The 22,796-nt window shown below is 49.0% G+C and overlaps 1 protein-coding gene across 1 annotated transcript in view; it reads right to left on the reverse strand.

Moving 5' to 3' along the window:
- WDR45B (WD repeat domain 45B) overlaps positions 1–22,796 on the reverse strand; it is a 34,178-nt gene that overhangs the window by 10,969 nt on the left and 413 nt on the right. Inside the window, exons 2-4 of the mRNA XM_055101063.2 lie at positions 18,506–18,580; positions 5,398–5,499; positions 1,641–1,728 (exon numbers count right to left, since the gene is read on the reverse strand). Of these exons, the coding sequence (XP_054957038.1) occupies positions 1,641–1,728; positions 5,398–5,499; positions 18,506–18,580 (265 nt within the window). The remainder of the gene's footprint in view (positions 1–1,640; positions 1,729–5,397; positions 5,500–18,505; positions 18,581–22,796) is intronic.

The raw sequence follows: 22,796 nt of genomic DNA on the forward strand, positions 1-22,796 counted from the left end.
GCTCCTGTTCTTATCATACTGAAACTGAGAAACACTGAAAATACCACACAGAAAAGGAGCGTTCCTGAAGAAAAAGCTCTGGAGGCAGGTAGCCAGCGCCAGGCCTGGAGCTCGGCGAGTGCACGTGGGCTGGCTCTGCTGAGGGAGTGCTTCTCGCCTGGGTGAAGGTCAGCCTAAGAGACGTCTCTGAGGTTCAGAGAGACATCATCAAACACTCCATCTAGGTTCAGAACCGAGCAAAACACACAGAAGTGATATTTTTATGCTACTGTGTCTGGAAAAAATAAGAAAAGTCTGAAAGTAGAAGATCCTCGATCTGGCTCAAGCGTTTGCATTATTATTACTTTTTATTTTATAGATGGAGTCTCACTCTGTCGCTCAGGCTGGAGTGCAGTGGCACAACCTCAGCTCACTGCAACCTCCACCTCGAGTTCAAGCGATTCTCCTGCCTCAGCCTCCTGAGTAGGTGGGATTACAGGCGTGCACCACCATGCCCAGCTAATTTTTGTATTTTTAGTAGAGATGGGGTTTCACTAGGTTGGCCAGGCTGGTCTCTAACTCCTGACCTTGTGATCCGCCTGCCTCAGCCTCCCAAAGTGCTGGGATTACAGGCATGAGCCACGGTGCCCGGCCACATTTGCATTACTAAGGGCCTTTAAATATTGACGTTATTAAAATGACAAACCCACACAAAAATGCAGGAAAGTTGGCCGGGCGCAGTGGCTCACACCTGTAATCCCAGCACTTTGGGAGGCTGAGGCGGGTGGATCATGAGGTCAAGGGATCAAGACCATCCTGGCCAACATGGTGAAACCCTGTCTCTACTAAAGATACAAAATCAGCCGGGCTTGGTGGTGTGCGCCTGTAGTCCCAGCTACTCCGGAGGCTGAGGCAGGAATTGCTTGAACCTGGGAGGCAGAGGTTGCAGTGAACTGAGATTGTGCCACTGCACTCCAGTCTGGCAACAGAGCAAGACTCTAACTCCAAAAAAAAAAAAGGCAGGGAGGTGAAATGACCTCTGTTTACATCCAACTTGCTCGGCTGCTGTCCTCCCACAGCCGACAGAGATGGAAATCTTAGAGTAAAATATGCAAATCATATTAAATAAAAACCCAAATGAACGAACTCTGCGCCATCTTGCTCAACGTACTAGGACAAACTTCCATATTCCCCCTAAACGCCCCTGAGGCCATGGCTGACAGAGCCACCTGCTACTTTCAACACAGAAAATTCAATTTTCCTTTACCTTCAAACCGAAAACCTTTATTGAGAGGCAGCATTTGGCAAAGCAGGGGCTAAAAGCCCAGGGTAATTCAAGGCTCAAAACTCATGTCCTCAGCTCTGCACATGTCGGAATGGGACAGAACTCACCATGGTGAGACCCACTGGCTGGTCCACTGTGGCGCACGTCATCCACGCCACCACCTACTTACCTCCAGCGGAGCCCTGGAAACAAACACAATTCGCTGCCTTTCTTGCAGCAATATAAATAATCCTTATATCCTTATGGTCATAAAAACCGGGCCAACATTTTAATACATCATTTCCTAAACATTTTTCTGCCAAAAATAGAAAAGTATTTCAGCCATCTTTAGAGAAAGTGAAATACCACTTTAAAAAATTACTGACACCAAACCCACCTATCTCGCCGCAGTTTGACTGCCTTGACTTCTGTAGAAAATTCTATTTCAATAACAGTCTTCTTCTTCAGGTCATCCCAGATCATTACTGAAATATCAGAAAGAAGAAATGAATGCAGTCATAAACAGGCCATGGTGCTGGGATGCAGCGATGCCAGCTTGACGCCTAAGGTGTTTTCTCTTTCCACTGGCACAGCTGCGCCCACCCTCAGGCCTCAGACACACACCCGCACCTGGGAGGCCTTGGGGTACAACTCAAACCGTGAGCTGTGCCAGGGATCCGCCCTCGGGCACCTTCCCCACTCAAAGTGTCTCCCCTTCTTGGTAGCTGGCTGCCCACTTGCTCCCTCCCCGCCCATTCCTCTCTCAGTGTGCACAGCCCGGTCCTGTTCTCAGGTGACCCACTCACTGGCCTCACACACAGGCACGCTAAGCGCATTCATCTCTCTCTGCCAACCATTGCTCCCTCCCCGCCCGTTCCTCTCTCAGTGCGCACAGCCCGGTCCCAGTCTCAGGCGACCCACTGGCCTCGCACACAGGCGCGCTGAGCGCGTTCATCTCTCTCTGCCAACCCTTGCCCTTGCCTGGTTACATTCCTCTCCCTGACCTTCCTTGATTCCACCTGACTGAGCCCATAGGCAAGCCTGACCATAGGTACTGATGTTAAAAGTGCTGCAAATAAACCTGCATCAGGAAGGAAGGTTTCAGTTTTAAAGTGAAATCAGAGGGACACAAATCAGGGCCAACGAGTTCCTCACTCCACTCAAGGTCCTGGGTTGTTCTTCCTCTTTTTCTGTTTTTCTTTTTGAGACAGGGTCTCATTCTCTCGCCCAGGCTGGAGTGCGGTGGCGCGATCTTGGCTCACTACAGCCTTGACCTCCCAGGCTCAAGAGATTCTCCCACGTCAGCTTCCCAAATGGCTGGGACTACAGGCATGCACTACCATGCCCAGCTAAGTTTTGTATTTTTGGTAGAGATGGGGTTTTACCATGTTGCCCACGCTGGTCTCGAACTTCTGGGCTGAAGTGATCTGCCCACCTCAACTTCCCAAAGTGCTAGGACTGCACGTGTGAGCCACTGCACCCAGCCCCTGCTCCTTTTTAAGTTCAAAATTTCTTCTGTCTTGTTTGCCTGCTAACATTGCAACATTCTATTAGCATAAATTAGCAGTTTGTGTTCTAAGGGCTAATGTACCGACAAGCTTTAGGGATGAGAATGCCAACCAGCACCGTGCTTTTGAAGAACCACAAGAGGGATGGGTGCGGTGGCTCACGCCTGTAATCCCAGCACTTTGGGAGGCTGGGGTGTGAGATCGCTTGAGGCCAAGAGTTCAAGACCAGCCTGGGCAACATAGTGAGACTCCCATTTCTGAAAAAAAAAGTTATTAAAAATTAGTCACAGCTACTCAGGTTGAGTCCAGGAGTTTGAGGCTGCAGTGAGCTATGATCACCCCACTGCACTCCAAGCTGGGCAACAGAGGGAGACCCTGTCTCAAAAAAACACACAAAAAACACAGCTGGGTGTGACGGCTCACACCTGTAATCCCAGCGCTTTGGGAGGCAGAGGCAGGCGGATCAATGGAGCTCAGGAGTTTGAGAGCAGCGTGGGCAACATGTGGAAACGCTGTCTCTACTAAAAATACAAAAAGTAGCCGGCTGTGGTAGGCGCTCCGGTAGTCCCAGCTACTCGGGAGGCTGAGGCGGAAGAGGCGGAAGGGTCACCTGAGCCTGGGGAGGCAGAAGCTGCAGTGAGCCAGGCCTGCGCAACTGCATTCCAGCCTGGGCAATACAGTGAGACCCTGTCTCAAAACTAAATAAATAAAAATCAAGTTTACTAGTAAAAAAAAGTACCTTTAAACGCTACAAAAAGTACATTTACTCAAAAACCTGCTGAATACTGCTTTCTTCTAAGTCTGTGAAGTTTCTAAGGCTTTTTCACCTCTTAGAAACTTTATAATGAGAATGAGACCTGAGATTATCTCATACAAATGGCTCCCTTGTTAGCACCTGGGGTCCCCCAGCAGTGCCAGAGGTAGGGCAAGGGAGGCGGCCCTCTAGGCCTCCTGACTTCCATCTAGAAGCTTCCTTTCCTCCTTAATGGTCAATGAAGTTCTCCATGACAAGACACAGACCAATTCACCAGCAGGATTTCTGCCCATCCCCAATTAGCCAGGGAAAGTCATTCTCCTGCAAATCCTGCCCTGCTCTCTCTGTGGAACCTCCGCTGTCCCTTCTGGGTGGGCTCCTCCAGAGGACTCACAAGCCACAGGCCTCTGCCCCTCTGGGCTATGCTAGCAGCCACTCTCAACTCTGCTTTAAAGCTGGCACAGACAAACCTTGTGAGATTACAGAACCGCTCAAAGGCCAAGATCTCAAGCCCTGTCTTCCACTGTTTTTCCTACCGATAATCTCTTCCCATTTCATTTCTCTGTTCCTAATTCCAAAACAAAAATAAATGTATCAGGCAGGGCCAGTCCTCACCCGAGTGTGGTCTCTCTTCCGCACGTTCATGTTCACGCAGTTCACGGGGCTCTGCTGAGAACTGTGAGCTGGGCCCCAAAGCTTGTCACAAGTCATCTGGAACCTTCTGCCTTTCCACACAATCCTTTTGTGCCTGATCTGACCTGGGCTATTCTATTCCTAAGTACGTGATATCACCCAGATCCTAGTTCACCCACTCACTTCCCACTTGGCATGCGGCGCCCCCAGAGCCCCATCCTGGTCTTGATTCTGAACTGCCTCCCTCACTGAGCCTCTCCTTCCCTCCTCACCTCCTCCCACCCTACCCACCCACCACTGGGCTCCCACTCAGTCATCCTCTGAGACCACCGGTGGCCTTCAATGTCACCAGAACCAGATGGCTTTTCTCAGGCCTCCTCCCGCCTGGCACTGGGCTCAGACGAGGATGCTTGCTCCACTTTTCCTGCCTCTCCCCATAAACGGGGGCTTCCCACGCCTGCCCCATCCTCTGGTGTCTCTTCACTCACCTCATGCACTGCATCTAGACCAGAACTTTCCCAAAACACAGATCTGACGGCATCTCCTTCCTGGCCACACGTTACCTGGCATTCAAGCCTCCCCCAGATCTGCCTCCCACCTCCCCCACCCAGCCTACCTCCCGCCTCCCATCCCCAGCCCACCTCCTGCCTCCTGCCTCCCACCTCTTCCCTGTGTTCTGCCCTCCATTCCTGGATCTTTCGCCTTGAGCCCTCTTTCCTCAACCAACAGCGAGGTTAAGCTGGCATGAGGCACACGGCTGTCAGGAAAGCTATCTACTCCTCCCTCTACTTAAAAGGGCCAGAGCTCTTATGCCACGTCATCTGCATACACACACGTACTCCCACTCCGACAAATAGATCCCGAAACCCAGAGCCCAACTGGTGTTTTGTTCTACGTGGCTATGAAACTAATGTTCCTTTAAGTCAATGGCTCTCAGTAAGAAAAAAAATCCTTCTACCTTGCTTTAAAATGAATTCATGACATTTACGATGTCAACCTAAGGTGCAGCAGACCCGTTTTCCGTTTACTGACTGAAAAGCACATGTTCTATGACAATGCAAGTGAGTGATGCTCTTTAGGCGCTCCTTATGGGAACAGAGACCTGGTGCCCTCTCCGCCTGCTTCCTCCCCAGTGACCAGTCCTGGATATTTCACAGACCTACTAGGGAAAATCACACATGGCCACAAACATAAACACATTCAAAAAAAGACTTGGTGGGACACGTGAGGCATGACTCTTCAATACACAATTACAGTACCTTTGTTGGGAGGGTATTTCGGCTTTTTTCCACCACCAACTAAAGCTAAATAGTTGCAGCGAAATAACATTTCAACATGGCCAACTCCTCCTTCTAGAAATTCTGAAATGATAGTTTTAAAAAGACAAATGTTACAAGTTAATATGTATATTTTACGATAAAAAAGAAAAGAGAAAGTCAAGACAGGTAACGCAGCAATTTTCTATTTTTTGTAAGAGACAAGATCTCACTGTGTTGCCCAGGCTGGAATGCAGTAGCTATTCACAGGTACAATCACAGCTCACTGCAGCCTTGAACTCCTGGGCTCACATGATCCTCCTGCCTCAGCTTCCCAAGTAGCTGGGAATACAGGACTCTTTTTTTTTTTTTTTTTTTGAGATGGAGTCTTGCTCTGTCACCCAGGCTAGAGTGCAGTCGCGCGATCTCGGCTTACTGCAACCTCCACCTCCTGGGTTCAAGCCACTCTCCTGCCTCAGCCTCCCCAGGTAGTTGGGACTACAGGCATGTGCCACCATGCCCAGCTAATTTTTGTATTTTTAGTAGAGATGGGGTTTCACTATGCTGGCCAGGCTGATCTCAAACTCCTGAACTCAGGCGATCAGTCCGCCTCGGCCTCCCAAAATGCTGGGACTACAGACATGAACTACTGTGCCCAGCCTACAGGACTCATTTTTAATCAGCAATTTATATCTAACTATCATCAGAAATGAGAAAGGTGACTGGCTAAAAAAATAGTGAGTGCTAGGTTTCCAACTTCTCTCAGTTTACTGTCATCATGTTCACTGTTTCATAAAGGCTGAGGACACAACACCCTAGGAAGCTAACTCAGCAAAATGTATGAAATACTTGAATTCACATTTCAAGAGGTGGCAAAACCTGTCAACTCCAAGAAAGCATACTAAAAGCTTTAATGCTTGGGAGGCTGAGGCGGGCAGATGATGAGGTCAAGAGACTGAGACCATCTGGGCCAACATGGTGAAACACTGTCTTTACTACAAATACAAAAATTAGCTGGCATGGTGGCAGGCACCTGTAGTCCCAGCCACTCAGGAGCTGAGGCAGGAGAATCACTTGAACCCCGGAGGCTGAGGTTGCAGTGAGCCGAGATCACACCACTGCACTCCAGCCTGGTGACAGAGCGAGACTCCATCTCAAGATAAATAAATAAAAACAAAAATAAAAACAAACCAAAAAAACCCCACAAAACTTTAATGCAAAAGCTGAGTGACTTTTATCATTTCCTTTTTTTTTTTTTTTTTTTTTTTTTAAGAAACAGGGTCTTGCTGTGTTGCTCAGGCTTGAGTGCAGTGAAGTGATCACAGCTCACTACAGCTTCAAACTCCTGGGCTCAAGGACTCCTCCTGCTTCAGCCTCCCGAGTAGCTGGGACTACAGGCACACATCACCGCGCCTGGTTAATTTTTTCAGAAAAGTTTTTGTAGAGGCGAGGTCATACTGTATTGCCCAGGCTGGTCGTGAACTCCTGGTCTCAAACAATCCTGCCATCTCAGCCTCCCAAAATGCTGGGATTGTAAGTGTGAGCCACCGAAGTCTGAAATGCTCCCAACTGTTCATGAATTACGTAAGAGGAAAATGTCCACAGATTTTCAGAGGTCTTCCATGACAAAAGGATGACCAATGCTCTCTGAGGGGAGCAACAGGGGCACACTGATGAGAAACTCCCATGTTCTGTATGGTTCACGTAACTCAGGACTGTCCACCCAGCTGTCTGTCTGCAATGACTCCCACGTTCTGTATGGTTCACATAACTCAGGAGGACCATCCACCCACCCACTTCTGTGTCTGCAATGACCATGAGCTCTATCTCTCCAGTCACAGCTGCACGAAATGACTCAAAAGTTCCTCAGCTCGATCTTCGAGATATTTAAAATTCAAGGCAGCCGGGCACAGTGGCTCACATCTGTAATCCCAGCACTTTGGCAGGCAGAGGTGGGAGGACTGCTTGAGCCCAAGAGTTCAAGGCCATCCTGGGCAACGTAAGGAAATCCCTTCTCTACCAAAAATAAAAATTAAAAAATTCGCCGGCCGCAGTGGCTCACGCCTGTAATCTCAGCACTTTGGGAGGCTGAGGCAGGTGGATTACTTGAGGTCAGGAGTTCGACCTGGCCAACATAGTGAAACCCCGTCTCTACTAAAAATACTAGCCGGCTGTGGTGGCAGGCGCCTGTAATCCCAGCTATATAGGAGTCTGTGGCAGGAGAATCGCTTGAGCCCGGGAGGCAGAGGTTGCAGTGAGCAAGGACTGCACCACTGCACTCCAGCCTGGGCGAAGGAGGGAGACTCCATCTCAAAAAAAAAAAAAAACAAACCCAGCACGGGCAATGTGCTTTTGGGACATCAAACTTTTGTGCACCAAAGGACACAATCAACAGAATGAAAACACAACCTATGGAACGGCAAAGCATATTTACAAACCACACATCTGATAAGTGCGTAATATCCAGAATATATGAAGGACTTTTACAACTCAACAATAAAAAAATTAATAATCTGATTTTAAAATTGGCAAAGGATTTGAGTAGTGTTTCTTCAAAGATAATTTACAAATGGCCAACAAGTACAAAGAAAGATGCTCAACTTCATTAGGCATCAGAGACATCCAAACCAAACCACAATGAGATCCCACCACCTCATACCCATGAAGATGACTAATTTTTTTTCTTTTTTTGAGACAGTGTTGCTCAGGCAAGTGCAGTGATGAGAACAGGGCTCACTGCAGAGGATGGCTAATATTGTTTTTTAACCCAGGAAATAACAAGTACTGGCCAAGATATGAAGCTATGGGAACTCTCATGCACTGTCTGATGCAGCTGCTCTGGAAAAAAGTATGGCAGATCCTCAAAAAATTAAAAAGAGGCTGGGCACAGCAGCTCACTCACACCTATAATCCCAGCACCCTGGGAGGCCAAGGCAGGATGATGACTTGAGGCCAGGAGTTTAAGATCAGCCTGGGCAACACAGTGAGACACTCCCTCAATTAAAAAATAATAAAAAGGCCAGGCGTGGTGGCTCATGCCTGTTATCTCAGCACTTTGGGAGGCGAGGCAGGTAGATCACTTGAGGTCAGGAGTTTGAAACCAGCTTGGCCAACGTGGTGAAACCTCGTCTCTACTAAAAATTCAAAAAAATTAGCCAGGCGTGGTGGCAGGTGCCTGTAATCCCAGCTACTTGGGAGGCTGAGGCAGGAGAATCGCTTGAACCCGGGAGGCGGACGTTGCAGTGAGCCGAGATTGTGCCACTGCACTCCAGCCTGGGTGACACAGTGAGACTCCATCTCAAAAAAAAAAAAAAGGCTGATTTTTATAAATCAAAAAGTTACCAAATGACCAGATGCAGTGGCTCATACCCATAAACCCAACACCTTGGGAGGCCGAGGCAGGCGAATCACGAGGTCAGGAGATCAAGACCATTGTGGCCAACATGGTGAAACCCTGTCTCTACTAAAAATACAAAAATTAGCCAGGAGTGGCAGGGCACATCTGTAATCACAGCTACTCGGGAGGCTGAGGCAGGAGAACTGCTTGAACCCGGGAGGCGGAGGCTGCAGTGAGCCGAGATCTAGCCAGTGCACTCCATCCAGCCTGGGCGACAGGGCGAGACTCTGTCTCAAAAAAAACAAAGTTACCATATGATCCAGCAATCCCACTTCTAGTCATATAAGCAAAAGAACTCAAGGCAGGGTCTGGAAGAGACACCTGCACACCCACGCTTGTAGCAGCATCATTTGTAATAGCAAAGATGCAGAAGGACCCGAGTGTCCACAGATGGAGAAATGAACAAACAGCACGTGCTCCATACGTGCAGTGATTTATTATTCAGCCTTAAACAGAAACAATATTTCTCATTTATTATTTTTTCAAGATAAGGTCTCACTATGTTGCCCAGACTGGTCTCAAACTCCTGGCCTCAAGCAATCCTCCTGCCTCAGACTCTGAAAACACTGGGATTACAGGGGTGAGCTGCGGTACCCGGCCTGAAATTCTGACACAGGCTGCAACAGAGATCAACCTAGAGGACACTACACTAAGTGAAATAAGCCAGGCATATATGATGGCATTCACAGGAAGTCCCTACAGCAGTCAAGTTCATGGAGACAGAAAAGTAGCATGGTGGTTACTAGGAGACACGGGAGACAGAATTGATGGATGTAGAGTTTGGCTTCCCAAGATGAAATTCTAGAGGTCTGTTTAACAACAATGTGAATATATTTAACATTACTGATCTATACGCTTAAAAATGGTTAAGATGGTAAATTTTATTTTACATAATTTTTTACCATAATTTTTTTTTAAAAAAATGCTGCCACTGAAGACCTTCTTTGCCCCAGGTGTTAGAAGTGTAACTATTTCCTCAATGTAGGTTCAGTAAGTTTTAGAAACACATCTGAGTGACCTGAGAATTATGTCAAGGTCACTAATGTACTCTTCAAACACTATTTAACCGAGAGACAATGTTTAGCCCTTTTATAAACTACATGATCTTAGGCTTATTAATAAAGTTATTAATGCTTGATTATATCATAAGTCTTTTCAGGTTCTTTTTTTTTTTTTTTTTTTTTTTTGAGATGGAGTTTTGCTCTTGTTGCCCAGGATGGAGTGCAGTGGTGCGATCTTGGCTCACTGCAACCTCCACCTCCTGGGTTCAAGTGATTCTCCTGCCTCAGCCTCCCAAGTAGCTGGGATTACAGGCGCCCATCACACCCAGCTAATTTTTGTATTTTTAGTAGAGACAGCGTTTCACCATGTTGGCCAGGCTGGTCTCGAACTCCTGACCTCAGGAGATCCACCCACCTCGGCCTCCCAAAGAGCTGGGATTACAGGCATTAGCCACTGTGCGCAGCCGTCTTTTCAAGTTCTAAAAGCAACAAGTCATTCCCTTAGCAAGATGTGATTCTAGCTAATGGTTAAGTAAAGAAATGTTGGCTGGGTGCAGGGGCTGACACCTATAATCTCAGCACTCCGGGAGGCCAGGCCGAGGCAGGTGGATCCCTCAGGTCGGGAGTTCAAGACCAGCGCGACCAACATGGAAAACCCCCGTCTCTACTAAAAATACAAAACTTGCCAGGTGTGGTGGCGCATGCCTATAATCCCAGCTACTCGAGAAGTTGGGGCAGGAGAATCACTTGAACCCAGGAGGCAGAGGGTGCAGTGAGCCGAGATCGCGTCACTAGCCTGGGCAACAAGAGTGAAACTCCGTCTCTCAAATAAATACATAAATAAAAAATAAAAATACAAAAATCAGCCAGCTGTGTAGTCCCAGTTACTCGGGAGGCTGAGGCAGGAGAATCACTTGAACCCGGCAGGTGGAGGTTGCAGTGAGCCGAGATCACGCCACTGCACTCCAGCCTGGGTGACAGAGCAAGACTCCGTCTCAAAAAAAAAAAAAAAAAAGAAGACAAACACAGTCAGTCACAGGCACAGTTAGCTATGCGGTCTCTGGGTTTTAAAAATGGAAAGAAAAAAAAGAAAAACAGATTTTTCAGAATCAAGTGAAGAGGCAGAGAAGGAGAGTTAAGGCCTTTCCTGGAATGAGAAGTAATCAAAGGTAAGAGCCAAACTTCAGGAATTAGAGAGGACTTCTAAACCCTGCCAAAGAGATTCTCCCATAGTACCTGACCCCCACCTCCTGCAGCTGAAGAGGGGGAAAGGGTCTCCCCTCAGAAAGACCAGGGTTACATTCAGAGCTTTCTATGTTCCAGATCCCAAGGGCTGGTACTGAAATATTACAAAGGACATTCGTTGTTACAGAAAAATGTAAGATACAATAAATCTTTCTGAGTTTCTCTTCAAAGGGTTTATTTAGCCTGTTAACTTCCTTATCCTTTGTTCTCGAACTCGACTTTCTTGTTCTTCCTTGCCCCTAGTTACTGTAAACAGCCTACCCGCTTCCCGTCAACTCTAATCAATAACTCACACCTGTTCCCTTGGTTACCTGTACACATTGTTCCCCCGAAACTGCACGTCTCACACGCTCCACCTCTGTACCTCACGTCCCCCTCCCCTTCTATATTTAGAAAAGTATGTACAAGTAGCCTATTGGGTCAGCTCAGATTGTGCAGTCCGACCCCAGCCCATAGGGGAGTGACACAGAGATAGGGACTGCGTTCAGGATAAAAACCCCCTGGTCTCCTTTGTTCTCTGTGCTCTTGCCATCTTGACTGATGCAAGGGGCACCCTTCTGCCGAAGTAAATTGCCTTACTGAGAGAATTAAACTTTTGCCTGAGTGCTGGTTTTACTTCACAGCACCGAGCATTTATTTATTCCTGGAACATTTTATACCCACAAAAAGAAGAAATGCCCAAGCCTGCCCAGGATGTCAGCGTCTACATCTCTAAGGGTCCCTGGCGGTCGGACTTGTCTGTAACAGCAACTAAAATTGCAGCAATAGGTTGTGTAGGACACAAAACAGGCTCCTACTAAACATCAGCTGAGGAAAACTTGAGGTACACCCCAGTCCTTGTGGTACAGAGAAAAACCCTCTCCTCTAATCATGGTCTCTATTCTCACACAATCACCAACACAGAAGACTTCTGTGACTAAAGCAGAAACCACGCAGCAAACCCCAGCTGGGCTTCCTCTAACTCAGTTCTGACACCATCTACCTGGAGACAGTATTAGATCCCACAGGTTGAAGGCTCAGTCCCCAAGACCGACTGCACCACACACCAGTCACAAGTTAGAACCTTCAAAACTTCTGACTGACCAGCTTCAAGTTGGGGTTCCTGTGACCCCTTCTTTGGGTTCAATTTGCTGGCACGGCTCACCGAACTCAGGGAAACACTTCCTTATGTTTACCAGTTTATAACAAAGAATATTACAAAGGATACAGATGAAGAGATGCATAGGGCAAGGAATTAGGGGAAGGACGCAAAGCTTCTGTGAAGCTCTCTGAACCCCGTCTCCTTGGGATTTTATGGAAGCTTCATGATATCAGCATTCCTTCCCCAGGGGCAGAGGGTACGGCCTTCTCTGGGGAGGGTCTTAAGACCCACAATTAGAAAGGGTGGGGGTGTGGTGGTTAATGCCTGTAATCCCAGCACTCTGGGAGGCCGAGGCAGACAAATAACTTGAAGTCAAGAGTTCGAGACCAGCCTGGTCAACGTGGTGAAACCCCATCTCTACTAAAAATACAAAACAAACAAAAAAACGTAGCCGGGTGTGGTGGCATGTGCCTGTAATCCCAGCTACTTGGAAGGCTGAGGCATGAGAATCGCTTGAACCCATGAGGTGGAGGTTGCAGTGAGCCAAGATGGAGTCACTGCACTCCAGCCTGGGAGAGATTCTGTCAAAGAAGAGGGGAGGGGACGGGAAGGGAGGGGAGGGGAGGGAAGGGAAGGGGAGGGGAGGGGAGGGGAGGGGAGGGAAGGGAAGGGGAGGGGAGGGGAGGGGAGAGGGGAGGAGGAAAGAAAGAAAGAGAAAAGAAAGGAAGGAAGGAAGGTGGGGTGGTGGTGGGGAGACAGGACACGTTAGGGTGAAAGGGGGGTAGGAGAAGGTCAGAGGCCTCCCCTGAGGGCCAATATTGTAACAAAAAGACTAACCAGGTCTGTGGGAGTTACCGGCCAGGGTGAAAACCAAAATATATAATTACACCACATCTTGACAGGCCCAGACTCTCCCAACAGAGCCTGCTGCAAAACACAAGAAACTAATAAAAGAAAATGGGGAAAGGGGATGTCTGAATACTGGCATAACTTCTATTCCACTAAGAGATGCTTGAAAAATGAATCACTTTATACAAATGAGTGAAAATCAACCATTCTAGCACTTGAGGCTAATAACCTTTTTATTTTTGCCTCTGTCATGTCGTGCAGTCCCTGTTTCTCGTTCCTATTTCTGTGGAGTTTTATTTTTAAAGAAAACCTTATTTCCCATTATAAAAATTATGCATCATTTCTATAAAACAACACAGAAAAGCATAAAGTAGAAAACACTGTGAAACAACATCATTTATGTACTTTTTTTGAGAGAGAGTCTCGCTCTGTCACCAGGCTGGAGTGCAGTGACACGATCTCGGCTCACTGTAACCTCCGCCTCCCGGGTTCAAGTGATTCTCCTGCCTCAGCCTTCTAAGTAGCTGGGACTACAGGCACCCACCACCATGCCCGGCTAATTTTTGTATTTTTAGTAGAGATGGGGTTTCACCATGTTGGCCAGGATGGTCTCGATCTCCTGACCTCGTGATCCACCTGCCTCGGCCTCCCAAAGTGCTGGGATTACAGGCATGAGTCACTCTGCCCGGCCACGTATGTTCTAAACTTTGTGCATAGATATTTTGTTCCTATAACACCATCTATGCTATTCTCTACGTTCTTTTTCCTTTAACAATGCCATGGCCATCTCTCCACATGAGGATTCAGATTGGTCTCGGCATTCTTACCGCATGAAGCACCATTGTGAGGATGTGCCACAACCACAGTAATCACCCCTTTCAGGAAAGTCATTTGGGTTCTCCAATTTTCCACTCTTGGAAACAGCGTTGCAAGTAATATTGGTATACCGGCACCAAACAGTACATCTATAATGAACACAGCTTGCCAAATTACTCCACAAGGCTCTACCAATTTAACCTTCTACCACCAGGTTACCAAACTTCCCCTTTCCACCTCCTTCCCAAAGCTACCCACCACCTCTGTACCCTCCCCACCTGCAGGAACCACCTGCTACCTACACATTGCAGGCCTCCCATTTCTCCAGCACCTTCACCTGGCACGCTGGGTGAGCACACAGCACGAAGCCTGCAGGACCTGTTGTGAAGCTAGATGTGCTGAGGCTGCCGGGCTGTGTGTGTGTCGGGTCTGGCGGGCTGCTGGGCTGTGTCAGGTCGGGAGGGCTGCCAGGCTGTGTGTGTGTCGGGTCAGGTGGGCTGCCGGGCTGTGTGAGTGTCAGGTCGGGAGGGCTGCCGGGCTGTGTGTCGGGTCAGGTGGGCTGCTGAGCTGTGTGTGCGTCGGGAGGGCTGCTGCGCTGTGTGTGTGTCGGGTCAGGTGGGCTGCTGGGCTGTGTGTGGGTTGGGAGGACTGCTGGGCTGTGTGTGTCGGGTCAGGTGGGCTGCTGGGCTGTGTGTGTCGGGTCAGGTGGGCTGCTGGGCTGTGTGTGGGTCGGGTCAGGTGGGCTGCTGGGCTGTGTGTGGGTCGGGAGGGTGGCTGGGCTGTGTGTGTGGAAAGAACAAACCTGGGTGTACAATGGATGCAAGACCTATGTCGTGGAGCAGGGTTGGAGAACACTGCCCCCCAAGACTGAAGGAGCAGGGATCCCCAAGAAGGCTTCCCTGAACTACCAGCTTCCCATTCCTGCCAAGTGGCAGAAGGCGTATCTGGAAGCAGCAGCCTGCTCAGAGCCCACAGTCTCCTTACTCAATGCACAGTCACCCTGGAGAGAACCATGCCACAAGCCCAGATCCGGGACACACTGTCATGCAGGCTTCCTTCCCCACCACTCAGGAAAGCAAACTGCTACAATTAAAAAGGAACAAGGTCAAGTCTGCTGCTGCTCTTCACTGGGATTTTTTTCTTTTTTTTTGTTTTGAGACAGAGTCTCACTCTGCCATCAGGCTGCAGTGCAGTGGCGAGATCTCGGCTCACTGCAACCTCCAACTCCCTGGTTCAGGCAATTCTCCTGCCTCAGCCTCCCGAGTAGCTGGGATTAAAGGCACGCACCACCAGGCCCAGCTAATTTTTGTATTTTTAGTAGAGATGGGGTTTCACTGTGCCGGCCAGGATGGTTTCGATCTCCTGACCTCGTGATCTGCCCACCTTGGCCTCCCAAAGTGCTGGGATTAGAGGCCTGGCCTGCTCTTCATTGTTAAACTGTAAGCTGCCAGACGCAGAGCAGCAGATGAGTCTGTAAGTGCAGAGCCAAACTGTTTAAATGTGCCATCAAAAAGACAGTGTGGCCCTACTGTATCCATTTCACATTAGGGCCTATCTACTTACATAAGCTGGAAACGGGAGCACACCACACATGCACATGTGAGAACTCACTGCATGCTAAGCTCAGGGACAGCCTGCCCCAGACACAGCCGAGCTGGCAGACGCACAGGACCGGGTATATGTGTGTGATGAGCTAAACCATGACAATGGTATACTTTTCTGGAATTTAGAAGTTTTAGATGTTTCTTGTCTGGGTTTTTTTTTTTTTTTTTTTTGAGACGGAGTCTTGCTCTGTCGCCCAGGATGGAGTGCAGTGGCGCAATCTCGGCTCACTGCAACCTCGGCCTCCCGGGTTTAAGTGATTCTCGTGCCTCAACCTCCCCAGTAATTTGAATTACAGGTATGCGCCACCACGCCTGGCTAACTTTTTGTATTTGTAGTAGAGATGGGGTTTCACCGTGTTGCCCAGGCTGGTCTCGAACTCCTGAGCTCAGGCAATCTGCTCACCTCAGCCTCCCAAAGTGCTGGGATTACAGGCGTGAGCCACCGTGCGGGCCGTCAAACTCATTTTTATAAGAAATGTTGAATTTACTGTAAACACTTCATTAATTAGGAAGCAGCTGTTAATATGCTGTTGTGGTGTTATGAGAGAGACACATACAGGTTTTCACCCACGGTTCCTGGCTCGTAACTCCCAGACCTTGTTACAATCTTTTGTTATAATATTGGGTGTGTTAGGCCCTCAGGAACCAGAATCTCTCTCCTGCCCTCCTTTCACCTGCTAAGGCAGAACTCAAATCTTCTCCACCTGATTGTGGGTCTGAAGAGCCTCCATAGAGAGGCTCCCACTCTGCACACTAGGAGAAGCAATGCAGATACTATGAAGCTTCCTTAAAAATCCAAGAGGTGGCCGGGGTGCGGTGGCTCATGCCTGTAATCCCAGCACTTTGGGAGGACAAGGTGGGCGGATCACAAGGTCAGGAGATCAAGACCATCCTGGCTAACACAGTGAAACACCGTCTCTACCAAAAATACAAAAAAAATTAGCCAGGCGTGGTGGCAGGTGCCTGTAATCCCAGCTACTCGGGAGGCTGAGGCAGGAGAAAGGCCTGAACCCGGGAGGCGGAGCTTGCAGTGAGCCGAGATCACACCACTGCACTCCAGCCTGGGCAACAGAGTGAGACAACGTCAGAAATAGATATATATATATCTCCAAGAGGTATTTTCTGTAACACATGTGGAAAAAAAGCGAAAAAAAAATCAAAGAAAAATGAATTTTGAAGTAAAAAAATAAAAAACATAAAAATCCAAGAGGTCAGCTGAACACATGGAAGGTTCTGGAGGGTGGCAGCCGAGGGAGGGCTTGGAAACTCCATAGCCTGTCCCCCCACACCTTGTTCCGTGCTTGCCCTCATCTGTATTCTTGGCAATTATCCTTTACAATGGGTCTGCAACCCCGGGGCAGTACTGGTCCGTGGCCTGTTAGGAACCAGGCTGCACAGCAGGACGCAAGCAGCAGGCGAACAAGCATCCCCACCAAGCTCTGCCCCGTCAGATCAGCGGCAGCATACGATTCTCACAGAAGCATGAACCCCACTGTGAACAGCACACGCGAGGGATGGAGGGATGCCTGATGATCTGAGTGGGAACAGTTTCATCCCGAAACCATCCCCCCATGAAAAAAACTGTCTTCCATGAAACCAGTCCCCGGTGCCAAAAAGGCTGCAGACCGCTGCTTTATAATAAACTGGTAAATGTGCTTCCCCAAGTTCTGGGAGCCGCTCCAGCACATTAATTGAATCCAAGGAGGGGGCTGTGGGAACCCCAACTTGAAGCCAGTCAGTCTGAAGTTTAGGAGGCCCAGACTCATGCATGGTGGGGACTGGGGCAGTCTTGGGGACTGAGCCCTCAACCTGTGGGATCTGACTCTATCTCTAGGTAGATGGCGTCAGAACTGAAAGGACACCCAGCTGGTGTCCACTGCTTGGTGTGTGGGGAAAAATTCCCCACATTCAGTCACAGAAGTCTTCTTCTGTGCTGACGACTGTCGTGCTGTTAAGAGTGGAGAGAAAACATGGTTGGGGGGTTTTTCCCACACAGCTGCTAATGATTCAACTTGGACACCAACGTCTACAACTCTTCTGTAAGCTTCTGGGTCAATTCAGTAAAAAGTATCCTGAGGTTTGCAAGTCAAGCTGTTTTAAAATGTTTTGCAACTACTTATCTGCATAAATCCCATCATTATCCCATCATACATTTATCTGCATAAATCCCATCATACAGCGTATGTGGCATCATACACTCCACAGCACCTAATGTGCGCGCAGGCATTAATCTGCGTGTCTTACGCACCCTGACTCATTTTTACAATAACTCTGAGGCAGGCATTGTTATCAACCTTATTTCACGTACAAAGAAAGTGAGGTGGCCAGGCATGGTGGCTCACGCCTGTAATCCCAGCACTTTAAGAGCCAAGGTGCATGGATCATGAGGTCAGGAGTTCGAGACCAGCCTGGCCAAAATGGTGAAACCCCGTCTCTACTAAAAATACAAAAATTAGCCGGTTGTGGTGGTGGGTGCCTGTAATCCCAGCTACTCGGGAGGCCGAGGCAGGAGAACCGCTTGAACCCGGGAGGCGGAGGTTGCAATGAGCCGAGGTCATGCCATTGCACTCCAGCCTGGGCGACAGAGCAAGATCCCATCTCGGAAGAAGGAAAAAAAAAAAAAAAGAGGCCCAAAGAGGGTGAGAAATTTGCCTAAGGTCACACAGCAACCTGGTAAAGGGCAGAACCAGGACTCAAACGTACACAGCATGGATGCAGGCTGAGGAAATGCACCCTGACTTACAAAATAAACTCCCAGACATAAAGCACCACTTACTGTTCTACATCCCAGGGTTACAGGTAAGACTTTACTTGAACAGAGGTTTCTGCTGCCAAAAATCCCTGATGTGACGGGGAAAAGGCACAAGAAGTTCATGCTGATTGATAATTCACTAGAGAAATCAGGCCAGTGAACAAACCTGCTCAACACCCGTATCCCTCAGCACCTGTAGAAGCTCAACGAAAGAAAGAGGACAGCTCCCTCCAAGTTTATGAGGGGCCATGAACCCTATTTACTTCTCGAAAACAGCCATCCCTTCCCTGCTCCACCTGCAAGGTTAAATTTAGACTCTGAGGGTTGGAAAGGGGAGAAACCAGAAAATGTCCCGTTAATTCTTACCTTGTTTCTCTTTTTCTTTTAGTGGATCAGTGTTATAGACTCGGAATCCATTTTCCATCCCACACGCAAAGCATCCTAAAGCAGAAGTGTAAAAGAGACATTAATCCCCAGGCCTGGAGTGGTTAAAAGTAAGAGGTCTGGAGAAATGACAACTACTGAGAACTCTTGCAGATGCTCAAACCACACAGACACGATAGGTGCTAAGTCACAACTCCTGTCCTTGTAGAAATGTTACTAAGTGACAAGCACATCCATGCAGGGCATTTTGTTTGTCCTTTAGCAAAGGAGTCTTGGAGTTGTTCACACAACTTCCCCACTGCAGGGGCCTTCTGTGGCATCCCCATGGCCCAGGCTTGGAGGACGATGAGTGACAAACGTGAAGGACACATCTAGAGGAAAGCCACCAAGCAGGCAATCCCGCCCACTGTGGACACCAGGTGAAGGGAAGGGCAGGGTGCTGGGGAGACAAGAGGTAGTCCTGGACTCCAGGAACCGGGAAGGTGAGGAAAGGATGCTCTTTCCCATTTACAGGGTGGTCTCCCGTGACTTTGCTCCCACCTATAAATCATCCTAACTCCTTAAAATCCTGTCAGAGTCTCAACGAGTTACCCAGGTCACTCATCCTGGTCACTGCCTCCAAGTCACACAGCAGGCTGTTAATGGTCCAAACAGCACTGTTAGAAACTGAATAAAGCACTTAAGTGTGTAGATGATCGTGTGTTAATGCTCGTGTGTGACCCAAGGACTACATCCATCTCCTTAAATGCCGTGTCCAACTGTTGGCTCTATGAAGCTGTGGCTGGAAAGAGAAAAAAACAAACCCCTCAATTATTTTTCACATGAAATGTTGCAAAGTCTGGATCTTTCCAATGACTGCACAAGTGGTGTGAAAGCCCAACACAAAGGCCTCTAAAACTCCCATTCGAGGCCGGACGCAGCAGCTCACGCCTGCAATCCCAGTTCAAAACGCAAGACAAAACAGGCAAGGCGTGGTGGCGGCTCACACCTGCAATCCCAGCACTTTGGGAGACCGAGGTGGGTGGATCACCTGAGGTCAGGAGTTTGAGACCACCCTGGCCAACATGGTGAAACCTACTCTCCACTAAAAATACAAAAATGAGCCAGGCATGGTGGCATGTGCCTGTAATCCCAGCACTTTGGGAGGCCAAGGCAGGTGGATCACCTGAGATCAGGAGTTCGAGACCAGCCTGACCAACACGATGAAACCCCGTCTCTACTAGAAATACCAAAAAATTAGCCAGTCGTGGTGGTGAGCGCCTGTAATCCCAGCTACTCAGGAGGCTGAGACAGGAGAATCACTTGAACCCAGGAGGGGGAGGTTGCAGCGAGCTCAGATCACGCCATTGCACTCCAACCTGGGCAACACAGCAAGACTCCGTCTCAAAAAAAAAAAACAAAAATAAAAAATAAAAATAGAAATACCCAAACCACCTCCTAGAAACCCACAAGAAAAAGGCAAAATCCTCAACAGAAAAATGGGCAAAAGACTTAGACATGTCACAAGAGGATATCCAAGTGGTCAAGAAACACAAAATCAGGAAAATGCAAATAAACAACAGAGAGATGTACACAGCCACCAAAATGACCAAAAATAAGAGAAAACATCAAAGGTGAGCTGGGTGTAGAGCCATGGGAACTCTTAGACCTGCTAGTTGAGGGCAAAGTGGTACAACCACTTTGGAAAACTATTTGTACTATCTACTATACTCTCAATTCTACTCCTAGGTATATAGAAGTACATGCCTGTGGAAATGTGAACATATGGTCACTGAGAGACATCTTCTAGGTTAATAATTACTCTTATTACTCATATTATGCTTATGGTAGCCAAAAACTGGAACGTACCCAAATGCCCAACCATGGTAGACTGGATATATGAATTGTTATATGTCTGCACAAAAGAACATTGTACATCAAGAATGATCTGGCCGGGCACGGTGGCTCACACCTGTAATCCCAGCATTTTGGGCAGCCGAGGTGGGTGGATCACAGGGTCAGGAGATCAAGACCATCCTGGCTAACACGGTGAAACCCCATCTCTATTCAAAATACAAAAATTAGCCGGGAGCGGTGGCGGGCACCTGTAATCCCAGCTACTCGGGAGCCTGAGGCAGGAGAATCGCTTGAACCCAGGAGGCAGAGGTTGCAGTGAGCTGAGATCACGCCACAGCACTCCAGCCTGGGCAAGAGCAAGACTCTGTCTCGGAAAAAGAAAAAAAAAAAAATGATCTACAACTATACTCAACAATACGGAAAAAAAAAATCACAAACATGATGTTGAGTAAGAAACCTAGAAACAGCCTGGCGCCGTGGCTCACGCCTGTAACCCCAGCACTTTGAGAGGCCGAGGTGGGCGGATCACCTGAGGTTACGAGTTCAAGACCAGACTCAACACGGAGAAACCCAGTCTCTACTAAAAATACAAAATGAGCCAGGCATGGTGGTGCATGCCTGTAATCCCAGCTACTCGGGAGGCTGAGACAGGAGAATTGCTTGAACCTGAGAGGCGGAGTTTGCAGTGACCCTAGAACGCGCCATTGCACTCCAGCCTGGGCAACAAGAAGGAAAACTCTGTCTCAAAAAACAAACAAACAACAACAACAAAAAAAAAAAACAGCTAGAAACAAAAATAAGTACAAAAATAAAGTACAGAAGTAGGCAAAACTAATCTATGATGTCACAAGTCAGGTAGGGAGCATTTATTGTAATCAAGGGTGGCCAGGTATATTCAATTTCTTAATTGTTAGTGACAGGTGCGTACAGTTTGGAAAATTCATCACCTGAACACTTATGATATATCCACCCTTCTACAGGTATAGCACACTTCACTAAAAAGAAGGCATTACAAACACCAGATGGTTGGAAACCACCCTCTGAGAAGGCTAGGCATCTCCCTTACCATCTCAGCAAAACTTTCTTCCGGAGAAACCCCAGCACACAACCCTGGGGAAGCTGGCAGCGCCCAGGAAGCCTGACTGGCCCCAGGGCATCAGGCATCAAAATCACTGAGAGGGAGTTCTTTCAAATATGTGTAATCCGGCCGGGCGCAGTGGCTCACGCCTGTAATCCCAGCACTTTGGGAGGCCGAGGCGGGTGGATCACCTGAGGTCAGATTGAGACCAGCCTGGCCAACATGGTGAAACCCCGTCTCTACAAAAAATACAAAAATTAGCCGGGCGCGGTAGCCGGGCGTGGAGGCAGGCGCCTGTAATCCCAGCTACTCAGGAGCCTGAGGCAGGAGAATGGCTTGAACCCGGGAGGAGGAGGTTGCAGTGAGTCGAGATCGCACCAGGCTGGGCGACAGAATGAGACTCCGTCTCAAAATGAAATAAATAAATAAATAAATAAATAAAACTGTCTTCACAAATACGGGATCATACAGCACCTGCCTGGATTCTCTTCAAAAACAAAACTTCCAAAGCCAACATGTAAAGCCTCGCAGAAGCCTGTCTCGGAATAACGAACATTCCTTTTCCTCCCCATCAGGACCTTTGGGAAGTGCGCCCTTCAATTGGGAGGTGAGGAGGCAACCATCCGAATCCAGGTCCCGCCCGCCTCCCGCGGGAATCCGACCGCGCCGCCCCGGCCGCATCCCCCGCAGCTCCGAAGCACCTGCGGGGAAGGAGGTCACCTTCCCTGGGCGCTTTAAATCATCCAGTGCTTACACCTGGATTCCGACACGGGAAAAGAAGTAAGATTTCCCTCAAAGGCCTCCCTTAAGTCCTTTTACTCCACCAAACACGAAGAAAAATCCCGGGGAGTGGGGGTGGGACAGTGACATCTTCCGATGGAAACCGACGGGAAAGGTGAGACCCGCAACCCACCCGCGCCACTCGCCACCAGAGGCGTCGGAGACGCCGGCTCCGCGGCTCCAGTGAACCCAAGCGAAGTCAGCTCAGCCACGGGCTACCTGCTAAAGACCCTAAAAGGGATAGGGGGCAAAACGGGGTTCTGGGCAGGGCGTCAATCACGCTGTGGGGAAAATCCCGATAACCGTGGAGCCCGCAGGGAGCCAGGGAACCCGAGTGGGCGTGGCGCGCGGGGAGGGGCGTCCGCGCAGGAGGCTGGGGTTCTGTGCCGTCTCCCACCGACCTCGACCTCGGCCCGGGACGGCCGGCTGGGAGCGGTCACAACCCGGGGGGTGGGGGAGCGCGAAAAGCCAGGAAGGTGGGAGCCGGTTCGGGCCCGGTCCGGACCCCGGCTCGGGCTGGGAGCAGCGGCGAGGGCCGGGGCCGGGGGCTTCGGAGGGGAGCTCGGGCGGGGCCGGGGT

Source organism: Pan paniscus, chromosome 19, assembly GCF_029289425.2.
Source record: "Pan paniscus chromosome 19, NHGRI_mPanPan1-v2.0_pri, whole genome shotgun sequence".
NCBI lineage: Eukaryota > Metazoa > Chordata > Mammalia > Primates > Hominidae > Pan > Pan paniscus.